Source organism: Cervus elaphus, chromosome 33, assembly GCF_910594005.1.
Source record: "Cervus elaphus chromosome 33, mCerEla1.1, whole genome shotgun sequence".
Taxonomy (NCBI): Eukaryota; Metazoa; Chordata; class Mammalia; order Artiodactyla; family Cervidae; genus Cervus; species Cervus elaphus.
The window spans coordinates 19,408,659-19,421,140 of NC_057847.1; the positions used below are offsets into that span (position 1 = coordinate 19,408,659).

General features: G+C 39.6%; 1 protein-coding gene across 5 annotated transcripts in view; it reads right to left on the reverse strand.

Moving 5' to 3' along the window:
- The window catches only part of UBE2E3 (ubiquitin conjugating enzyme E2 E3), a 91,877-nt gene that overhangs the window by 5,950 nt on the left and 73,445 nt on the right, over positions 1-12,482 (reverse strand). For all 5 annotated transcript variants that reach the window (XM_043894119.1, XM_043894115.1, XM_043894117.1 and 2 more), the window contains exon 4: positions 560-692. In XM_043894119.1, coding sequence (XP_043750054.1) covers positions 560-692 — 133 coding nt within the window. The remainder of the gene's footprint in view (positions 1-559; positions 693-12,482) is intronic.

The window sequence follows — 12,482 nt, forward strand, 5'->3', positions numbered from 1 at the left end:
CAAGACACAACTCAACCCTTTTCGCCATTACCCAGAGAATTCATGCTTAGCCTCTCATTCTCTCATAATTCTCACTCGGCCTCCCTCTTTCTCATTAACGCATCATACTTACAGTGGGCACAGAATAAATATATTAAATAGTATTAGTTCCCTCTTCTTTGCTATAGGTTTCTAGTTTTTGCTCATCTATGAAGGTAGGGTATTCAGTAAAAAGTTCAAGATACCTAACTCTTATTTCTGGAAGCTGTCAAATTTACCTTTTATCCCAATAGATTTCTTAAGTAAGGTTCATATGATATTTTCTCTCATACCATAATTTATTTGCTTATTGATATGCAAAGTGGCATACCTTTATTTACATTTAACACACTCTCCACTGATTGTATACAAAGTTATTTGTAAAACACAGAAGTCTATTACTACCACATTTTAAAAATCATTGGTTACAAGAGTTTCCACATAATCCATGAAAAACAGTAACTGCATCCACACATTAACTCTTATGATAACTGATTCTGGAAAAGAATAAGTATTAAAGAACGCAATTCTAGGTTCTTACCTTTGGTGGCTTAAATGGATAATCGGATGAAAATGTGATATCCAGAAAAAACACACCACCTTCATATACAGAACCTGGTGGACCAAGTATAGTCGATCTCCATTCATAAATGTTATCTCCTTTAGGCCCAGCACTATTTAAAAAAAATTAAAAATCAATGTGTATATCTGTGATCTATGAATGTCAGCATCTTAAAGCAATTAAGTATCAAAGGTAAATTAGCAACCTAGAACAGTAGGAGATAAATAGAAATAAGCCTCAACCAACTTGTGCAGGGAGGTGTGAATAAAATATTTGGAAATAGTTCTAACATACAGAAAAATCACAATAATGGAGAAACATTATCCAGAATCCCATTTTGCTCATTTGCTTTAGTCAACTCCTTTTCTCTTTCTCCATCTCCCCCTTCTAAAATACACACACACACACAGTGCTTTTTTTCTAAGCCATTTGCGAGAAGTTGAATGTATCATAGTCCTTTCTCATAAATATTTCAATATCATTTCCTAAAACAACCTAATTCAACTGCAATATAGCTACAACTTCAATAAAAGTAAAATCTGTACAATACCTACAATCTGCAAAATAATGTCAACTGACCCAATTATGCCTCTAAAAAACCTCAATTTTCCCCCAGACACAGGATCCCAGTCATGAGATCGGCCATCTGTGCCCAGCATCTTTAGTCTCCTTTAACATAGGGCCTTGCAGCCTTCCTTTGCCTACTACAACACTTAGCATTTTTGAAGAATATAGTTCTTGTTTTAAAAGAATGCTCATCACCTTGAACTTGTCTGGTGTTTCCTTAGGATTATATGCAGGTAGTACCTTCCTGGCTAGAAGAGAACACAAGTGATGCTGTGTTCTTCTCAGGGCGTCATATCCGGAGGCACACTGGGGATGTTAGTTTTCATTATCCGGATCAAGTACTGTGCGACTGTAACCAAGCAGCCGTCTTTGCAAACTCAGTGTGTGTGCTGAGTTGCTTCAGGCATGTCCGACTCTTTGTGACCCCGCGGACCATAGGCTGCAAGGCTCCTCTGTTCATGGGAGTTTTTCCAGCAAGGATACTGGAATGGATTGCCATGCTCTCCTCTAGGCAATCTTTCTGACCCAGGGATCGAACTCGTGTCTCCTGCATTGCAGGCGGATTTTTTACTGCTTGAACCAACAGGAGGGAACCCTAACACCGTGCAAATACCCAACTCTTTATCAGCACTTCTATCCTAGATTTAACATCGACTTGTGATTCCTGACTAAAGTGAACTTTACTATGATAGTGATAAAATCATAATTTTCCAGTGTCAGCATTTCCTTTGCATTTACCAGTTGGTGCTTGAACCCTCTCTTCTCCTATCTGTATGAACATGTGTATTACTGGTGAGGTCTCAAGGATTCCTATCTTTTTTCCTAATGATTTAGAATTCTTACTGCATTTAATTATTTTGATGCTCAAATCATCCCAGATTTGGCCAATGAGAACATCTTCAAAATGACCCCTGTATCCTGTAGCCACCATCATTTTGGGGGAAGCATATTCTTACTTTTTTAGCATTACAGTATGTTCCAGGCTCCCATCCTTGGAATCTGCTACTTCTTCAAGGAGCCCTGATTCCTTTAATGCAAATGTATCTCAAGGTCTGAGTGCTAGGTGGTACTAAATCCCAAGTACATTACATTGCGTTCAACACCATCATTTCATTTATAAACTATAATGACAGATAATTCAAATAAAATCTAAACTCACAGTACTTTTCAAATTTACCTTACAGACTTCTATTTTTCCTCTAACCTTATAGACTAACTTAACTTTCTGCACTAAAGTATATATAATGCTTTCTTCTTTTAGCGACCGTCAGTTTAGAAATAATCTGCATGTTTGATTTAAAATAAGTGCAAACCAACATTGATAAAGCAATGACATTAGGACATTCAAACATACATTAAAAGATCTGACCAAATCTTAATTCTGTAAAACATACACTGTAGACTGTAAACATTAAGTAAGCAATGCTATCAATAATCACTCTGAAAACAGTTCATACAGAAAGGGTGTAGAAAACTTGATGGTACAATCAAAATGTTTATAGTATGTTTCAAAAACCTATTTTAAAGGTAGATATACATGAGCTATAAAACCTTACTATTATGGCTTATTTACAGAAAATATATTTTTGAAAAACATTATTTTCTAAGTTTGAAGTATACACAACAACTGAAACTAATTACAGTAATGGCTCATTGTTGAGTAATCATTTGAGAATCAGGTACACCCCCCAAGGGAATTTTCACTTTAACTAAAAAGATACAAAATGAAGTACCATTTTGTTTATAAAAAGAAGACAGTTTAACCTGATTCAATGACATTTCCTTTTCTAAGTTAATTTTTCCCTTGATGACTCAAAGTAATCATTATAAAACCATAGTGTGAGACTTACAGGATAGCTGCTTTACTAAGCTGCTTCTAAACCACACAAGTTCTCCACACACTGACGACAATAATGACAATGATAAAAGCAGCAGCTAAGGTTTCCTTCATAAGAAGCCAAGCATGTTTCAAAGCACCACAGTACACATCTCACTGAATTCTCCTTACAAATCTATAAAACATCTTATTATTATATCAGTATTTTTTAGATGAGGAAACTGAAGTTCAGAGAGTTAAATAACTTTCCATATATCCCACAGCTACAAAATATTCTAATAGAATTTGGACGAAATCTGAATAAATCTCTATTGACTTCAATGGTTTTGCTATATGTATATTTCTTCTTATAATTTCTGTGCAACTATGTGTAATTTAATCTTCAGTCAAATTTCACAAATATTTGGGGAGCAATGTAAAGAGAGCTATTCTCCAAAGAAACTGAATATCCTCAGTGATACTCTTTGGTTTTTGGCAGAATTATGTTATGCTTGAGATGGCTGGGGATTACTATACTTTAGTGATTCACAGAATTTCAGTATGAAAAGGATCTGGGTGACACTCAACCCCTCCTTTTACACTTGAAGAAACTGATTCACAGAAAGTAAGTCATCCATCTCAAATCCTCTCTTCCAGGAGGTACAAGAGCTGGGACTCCCACAGCAAATTCTTGGTTCTTAAGTTTGCTTCTTCTCAGTTATGCTATTTCTGCTATAAGACACTAAGGACCTGGTTATGATAGCAGGATATGAAATGTGGTTTTCCCCACTGTCTTGGTGGAGAAGGAAATGGCAACCCACTCCAGTGTTCTTGCCTGGAGAATCCCAGGGACAGAGGAGCCTGGTGGGTTGCCGTCCACAGGGTCGCACAGAGTCGGACATGACCAAAGCAACTTAGCATTCATGCATTGGACAAGGGAATGGCAACCCACTCCAGTGTTCTCGCCTGGAGAATCCCAGGGACGGAGGGGCCTGGTTGGCTGCCATCTATGGGGTCGCACAGAGTCGGACACAACTGAAGCGACTTAGCAGCAGCAGCCACTGTCTTGGAGTAGACCTAGTAGGCTGTAGCTCATGGTTGTGTTCTAAGAACACCTAGCCTGAGGTGCAGGACTTAAAAGAGATGTGGGTTCGATCCCTGGGTTGGGAAGATACCCTGGAGAAGGAAATGGCAACCTACTCCAGGAATGCCCTGAGAACCCCATGGACAAAGGGGCCTGCTGGGCTATGGTCCCTGAGGGCACAAAGGGTCGGATACGAGTGAGGCGACTTAGCACAGCATGAGGTGAGTCAGGCTGAGATACAGCCCGTGCTGGCTGCCCTATCTGGGATAAGGGCCTCCTCTCCCTCCTCCTTTCCCACAGAGGTGCCCCCTGCTAACCAAGGTGTGGGCTAGCGGGGAGGCAGATGGGGGTGGGGGGAAGGTGGCGGGGGTGTGCTGATGTACGACTGACTTCAGTCTAATTCAACCACAACACTTTACAGGCTAGTAGTTGACCTGCCACCGAGGGTCGTAACGAGTAGAAAGGGGTGCTAAATGCTGGTAATCTCAAGGCAGGTCCTAACGACACCTTTCTACTAGTTCTTAGTCTCTCTTTTACAAAAGAACAACATTCCAATAATTCTATACTCCATCCCGGATCATCAGTTTTTCCCTCTCTGGTGAATCACGCCCACAGGAATACTAAGATTCCTCTTAGTATTTCCTAAGTGCCATTTCCTCAGTCTTTAAAAGCTAACCTTGATTCCTCTACCGCTTCCAGCCCTCTTTTCAATTACAGGCTCTTATCCCACCACCACCCCACTGAAACACTCTCATCCCAGGTCACCAATGACCTCATCGCTAGATCTAACGCTCATTTCTCAATCTTCATCTTATTTGACAGAGTCAGTCACGTTTTCCTCCTTGGTATTCTTTCTCTGCTTCACTGTACTTACTGGTTTTCCTCCTAACTTTCTTGGCCCCTCCTTCTCAATCACTAAATGCCATTATCACTATGGCAATCACTATTGCTATTCCTTATCTCCCTAACTTCTAAATATTATTGCCAGTCCCTCAGAGCTCAGTCCTTAAACTTCTCCTTTCTACCTACATATACTCTTTTGTTGATCTCCTGCTATTTTATGGCTTCTAAGAGCAACAGTAACCTCTGAACCCACCATTTTGTATCCCCAGCCTACATTTCTATACTGATTTTCAGGGCTATAAATCTAAACACCTACTAAACAGTCTTTACTTTGATATCTAATATTTTGAATCCAATAATTTTGAAAAGTTTAACATGCCCCAAATTGAATCCCTGATCCTGACTCCTCTCACAAGTTTCCGTACTTTGGTCGAAGCTCAGGGCAAACGCCTAGACCTCACCCTTGACAGCACTCATCTCTGTCCCACATCTGTAAATTCCATTGGTTTTATCTTCAAAACATACCTTAAATTCTACTCCTTCTCCCTATCGCCTAACCTTGCCTGAAAACAGCAGCCTCCTCGGGCAGGTTAACTCCAGTAGGCTCCTTGTTTCCCTCTGGGACCCTAACCCCCACCACGGCAGTCCAGACAGGGACAGTAAGTCAGATCACATAACTGCGGTCAAAACCCTCCATGATAATAAGGCGGCTCACCTTCTTATTCTGTGTTAAAGTTCTACGACCTAAAGGCACTGTATCACTTGCTGCTCTCCTCTTTATCTGCTCCTCTTCTCCTCGTTCAGCTGGCTATACAACTGTCTCTTCAACATACAATGTACATATCCCCCTGGGGGCCTCTCCACCAGTGTCTCTCTGCCTGGAACACTCTTCCTCAAATACGCACATGGTTTGCTCTGCCACCTTCTTAAGGTCTTTGCTGACTCAAAAACCACCTTCTCAGTGAGGCTTTTCTTGGCCACTCTCATCTAAAAGGTCACACACAGTCTCCACACATTTCATCCTTCTATTTTTCTCCACAGCATCAATCAGTCTCTAACATGTATTTTATCTATTCCTCTCACTTACTATTTATTGGTCTGTCTCCCACTAGAATATAAGCTCCATGAGGCTGCAAGATGTGAACCAGGCTCTTTAACTTACAGTGGGCTGGGCTTTTTATGCCCTGAAAAGCAGATGTATTATAATCATTCAAAGTGACTAGAGTGTTATGAGATCTTCCCAAGGGGAGATGAAAGGGAGATCTTAGAGCATGTTTAATGGCAGGGGAAAGGCAAAGAAAAAAGGAAAGGAGAAAGTGAAAAAGGAACTTTTTCTTTATACAGGTATCCCCTACTTTTACAAAATTCACTTTATGCCATTCTTATGCCACTTTATGCCTGCTCTTACGAAAGACTTGCCTGTTTTCATCAACCAAAAGAGACCTGAAGAGGATCTTTGCTTTTACAAAAAAAGGTGAGAGGTGAAAACAGCGACCAGTCTTCACTTGCATTTAACATGGAGGCGGCGCATCCTGAGCAGTGAGGGCAGCACCAACAGCCTCCTTCCCCGGGACTACACTCTGCATCTCAGCATCAAGCCTCCTGCATCTCAGCATCAAGCCTCCATGGCTCTGATCTGTTTCTCTGTGTGTATCTGTGCTTTATTCTGATTTATTTTGTGCATTGTGAGCAAGACATGTCCTAAGGTAACTGCTTCTTCACTTGACGTCATTTAGGCTTACCAAAGGTTTCCTAGGAGCACTCTACTTTCAGATAGTGGGGTAAACCTGAATTAGCTTCAGAAGAAAAGGTTCATTTACTTAGTAATTTGCTGATACAGCAAAAGTAAAATTCATTTCAGTTCTGAGTCAAATTATGCAAAAGCAGAGACAGAATTAACAGGAACTTTGTTTACTGAAATCTCACTATTTGCTAACACCAAAAAGAAAGATGAATTGCTAAATTCCATAACTAAGGACTTAAATTTGTTTAAATACTATTAAGAAAATGAGAAGTACTTTTATTTTACTGTTTTTCCCCTTTCCTCCCTTTAAATACCATGTTTCCTATAAGTTATGACATCTTCTACATAAAACAAACAAAAGTAAAAAGCAGGTAGAAAGTTAAGAGAGAGTGACAAACCTGCGCCTGGGAATTTCCTGTCACCAGCTGTTCTTATTGTTAACGACTGACTTTATTTCAAACATTAGCAGCAGGAAGACTGATCTTAGCAAAATCCATTTTCTCATCGCTTGAGTATTAATTCAGCAATTACTGTTACTACAAGGGTCATAAACACTAGCCTTTCACAGAACTGGAGTGCCGCATAAGAAGTTTCAAATGCTTAATAGATTCAATTTTATACATATCCTTGTTTTAAAAACACAATTCTTTTATCCACACAGCTTTTTAATTCCATACTAAGCCAAATGCAAAGATCTGCACTAAAATCTATATGGTTTCTATCCCTATGGCAATCTTAAAATAAGCTGAATTACATTCAAGGAGATAAGAATATCAACAATGACATAAGACGGACATACCTATGAAAACTAGTATAATGGTGAGCGTTCCATTCTAAACTATTAAATTGCTAAAATAAATATATCTGCATGTAGTACACATTTAAAATTTAAAAATTACTAATACATAGTTCTTACTTAAGCATGGGTTTAATTTTATGTCTACAAGAATGAAAGAGCTTGAACTAAGATAAAGTGAAAGTGAAGTCGCTCACTCGTGTCCGACTCTTTGTGACCCCAGGGACTGTAGCCTACCAGGCTCCTCCGTCCATGGGATTTTCCAGGCAAGAGTACTGGAGTGGGGTGCCATTTCCTTCTCCAGGGGATTTTCCAATCCAGGGATTGAACCCAGGTCTCCCGCACTGCAGGCAGCCGCTTTACCATCTGAGCCACCATGGAAGAGTGAACTAAGATAACATGTTCATACAACCTGAATAGACCTATTTGAATAGACCTTATCCCCCATGACTAAATTTTAAAACACTACATTAATACAGTATCTATTACAAATAAAACCAAAGAAGAACTAAATAAATGGAGAATACTCTATGTTCATGGGTAAGAAAGTTCAATACTGTCAAGATGTCAGTTCTTTCCATTTACAGATTCAATGCAAATCATCAAAATCCCAGCACATTACTTTGTAGATATCAACAAGCTGATCATAAAGTTTACATGAGAGACAAAGACCCAGGAAAGCCAACACAGTATCAAAGCATGAATATGAATGAGAATGAGAATGAATGAATGAGAATGAAGTCAGAGGACTGACACTATCCAACTTCAAGACTTCTAGACAGCAACAGTAATCCAGACACTGGGGGACTGGCGAAAGAACAGACAAAGGGATCAACTGGACAAAAACAAAAGCCAGAAACAGACCCACATAAAGTCCAGTGACCTCTGACAAAGGAATGAAGGTAATACAATGCAGCAGAGAGAGTTTTTTCAAAAAAATGGTGCTACCAACAACTGGACATCCATATGTTAAAAAAAAAAAAAATTTGGACACAAACCTTACACCCTTCACAAACATAAACTCAAAATGGATCACAGATCTAATATAAAATGTAAAGACATCACTAGGGAATTTTAAATTAAAACAAGATACCACTACACACCTATGTGAGGGGCCAAAATCCCAAACACTGACAACAACAAATACTGGTGAAGATGTGGCACAACGGGAACTCCTATTAACTGCTGGTGGGGGTGCAAAATGGTACAGCTCCTTCAGAAGGCAGTCGGACCAGTATCTTACAAAACTAAGCATATACCCTTACCACACAACCCAGCAACTGTGCACCTCGGTATGTAATGAGCTGAAAACTTATGTCTGTGCAAAAACCTGCACACGGATGTTTAGAGCAGCTTTATCTATAATGGCCAAAATTTTGAAGCAACCAAGATCGCCTTTAGTCAGTGAATGGATAAATAAATTGGGATTAATACATTCAGATGGTAGAACATTATTCAGTGTTCAAGAGAAGTAAGCTATGAAGCCATGAAAAGACATAGAGGAAACTTAAATGCATATTCTCAGTGGAAGAAGCCAATCTGACTCATACATGTTGTATGATTCCAAATATACGACATTCTGGAAAAGTCAAAACTGTGGATTTTGTAACAAGATCAGTGGTGGATAGGGTTTAATGGGAAGGATGGGATGAACAGGCAGAACACAGAGGACCTTTAAGACAGTGTAACTATTCTGTACTGACTGGGTGTGTGCTCAGTCATGTCCGACTCTTTGTGACCCCATGGACCCCAAGGACCCCCGCCAGGCTTCTCTGTCCATGGAATTTCCCAGGCAAGAACACTGGAGCAGCCTGTAGTGATCTTCCCAACCCAGGAATCGGACCCGAGTCTCTTGTATTTCCTGCATGGGCAGGTGGGTGCTATAAAACTAGTGCCTCCAATACATGGTGAACACATGTCATTATACACTCATCCAAACCCACAGTGAACCCAAGAGTGAACCCTAATGTAAACTAGAGATCCTGAGTGATGACAAGGTGTCAAATGTCATCATTAACAAATGAACCAGTGTGTTACGAGACAGCAGTGAGGAAGCTGTGTATGTGGGGACAGCAGGTATTGTGGGAACTCTCTGTACTTTCTACTCAATTTTGCTGTGAACCTAAAACTGCTCTAAAAATCAAGTTTATCGATTAAAAAAATACAAATAAAGTTAATAACAAGTAAATGTTTCCATATTAAAGCAAGTTAGTAGCCATTTCTTTAACTGTTGGTTTATGAAAACTTAAGGGATGCATACCCTCCAAATTTGTTTTAAAATCAGTTAATTTGGAACTTGGATCACATTTTAACCATATTACTACAACAGATAGTTTCAATGCTGGCTCATAAGTCAGTTTAAACAACTTCCCCATAACTTTAAATGAAATACTACATATGTGAAGATCCCAGACTTTTACTAATGAAGACACCAAGAATATCTATTATCCCCTCCAAGTTGTTAAGGCGAACACTCACGACCCTTTCTCCTCCTAGTCCCTTCCACTCCGTTGGCTGAAGACTGTAGAGCTCTACCTTCCCTGGGACACTGGAAAGTAGAGTGTGGGGGAGAAGGTAATCTCAGGGATCAATGAGTAACTCACTTTAACAAGGTTATCTATGGCGGTCAGGGCTTTGGGATATTCCCGGCATGTAGAAAAAATTTAATTACACTAAGTACATCAAATGCTAAATAGATACGTATGAAGTAGACCAAGCAACCTCTGCACTGGGGAAAAATGTCCCCAAAGGAAGGGCTGCTGCGGCAACAACAGTAACCGCGCGCACCGACTGAGCATTTGGATGTCGCCGATATAGCCGAGGGTCACTACACTAAACGCTGTGTATCTCATTTAAGCCTCACAACAATCCTGTGAGGTCAGATCCCAGCTCTCCGAATGAGAAAACCAAGGCTCACAGCAGCTAATAGCGCTGCCCAAATTCTCCATGGCTAGTGTGGAGGCAGACACAATGAGTCTATCTAGAGAGAACACAATCTTAACCATACTTTTATATTTCTTTTCAAACTTCAAACGTTTGTTTTATAAGTGAACAGGTGCTACTCCTGACTGCTCTGGAAAAAGTCACATTTCTCTCGATGGAAAGTAAGTACGAGTTTACTATTAGGGACTATTACATTGTCCCAAGTAAGACAATGGGAGAGGGGAAATGGCTTAGAAAACTAAAATATAGACCTAGCAGTCTGTCAGCAGTTCACAACTATCTTCCCATTCCCCATCCCCAGAAAGTTTGCCTCTTTCTGGTAAATTTAAAGCCTTGGGAAGTCTGCAGCATTGCTTATTAAGCCATACTGTGTCTTGCTGAGTATATGAATTCACTCTGAACCTGAAATATGTGCTTGAGCTTTTGCAAAAGTTTGCACACTTCACCACAGTTGACTCAATGGAGAAAATGGAAACAAAGTCATTCATTTATTCATTAAAGATTTGAGGGTCTTCTATTCTATGCTGAGCACTTATACAGAAAACTAAAGATATAAAGGCTACTGCCTTCAGGGAAATTACTGCCTATCTGGGAATATAGTGAGTAACCAAACACACACACACAAACACACACACACACACACAGGAGCAGAGAATGTGTGACAAAGGACAAGTGTATTTGTTGAGTGACAGAAGGATGTGACCCAGTTAGGAAGCACAGGGAAGATTCACAGCGTAACCAATGTTTGAGATGATGTTTGGAACACTCAGCGGGGGTTAACTAGGAAAAGGTTAAAGGAAAGAGCTGGGGAACACTGAACAGTATATGTAAGTGCCCAGAGGTGTAAGGAGCACGGTGACCGGCAGGGCCTGGAAACAAGTCTAGTGTGAGGGATGCAGAGAGAACAGGGGAGAGCGCAGTGAGAGGTGAACTGAAGCGGGAGCAGGACCCTGCTGAGCTGTATTATATATAGATCCTGACATCAAATTATTGTAAGCAGGGGCAGGGGTGTCATACTACTGTTTACATTTTGAAAACATTCCTCATACTGCTGTATGGAAAATGGTCTAGAAGAGAACCAGAAAGGCTATGTCAGTGGACTACTGTGATAATTCAGGTGAAGATGAAGGCAGACTGGACTAAGGTGGTATCAGAGATAAAGAGAAGACAATGGATTTGAGAGAGATTTAGGAAGTAAAAATCAACCAAACGTGTTTTTTGGAATATAGGAGGTAAGGGAGAACGAGATATCATGAACAGTTTAGTTTTCTGGATGTACAACGGAGATGCATACGGATACTAGGATAGAGGCAATGGAGAAGAAGATGGCTTTGGACATGCTAGGATTAAGATGCCTTTGAGATACACAAGAAATACACAAGAGATAGATGTATCACAATGTCAAAGCTTTGTCTGTGTTAAACATCTACAACTCAGAGTAGATACAAATTTCTGAGACCTGAGTACACAGGTGGTAACTAAAGTCCTGCAGATGAGAGGATAAACCAGATTGTGGAAAAATACAGGGATGAGGAGATGACATTTAAAATGACAAAACCACATATAAATCACATATTGCAGACCATGACAGGTATGCAATAAAGTGACACAAAAAGTAAATGGGAGCAAAGCAAAAGAGATTAATTACATGAAGAGCTATGGGGGGAAATGTGGCTTTGAAAAGGATGTTAGACTAGGGAAGACTTCATATGGTACAGTCATAGAGCAGTAAGTCACAGAATGACTTATTCTTTCTTAAGTAGCATCCTTGCCCCATTCCTTGCACATTATGAAGTTTGGAGCACAGCAAGAGACAGAGCAATGTCCAAGATTAATTTACATTAATTTTTCCCAAAGTTTAAGCTTTGCCAATATACTGTAAATCTGTATCATATGTCAATCATATTTAACAGGATCATCTCATTTTAATTTACCATCCTCTACTATGACTGGGTAAAATACAACTAACAAGTTGATAAATGTGCCAAGCTCTAATCTAGTTTATCATGAAGGTTAAATTAAGCATAGATCTGTCTTTTAGTTTTTCTGTATGTTTTTTTTTTATTTTTTTTTTATTTTTTTTTTTTATTAGTTGGAGGCTAATTACTT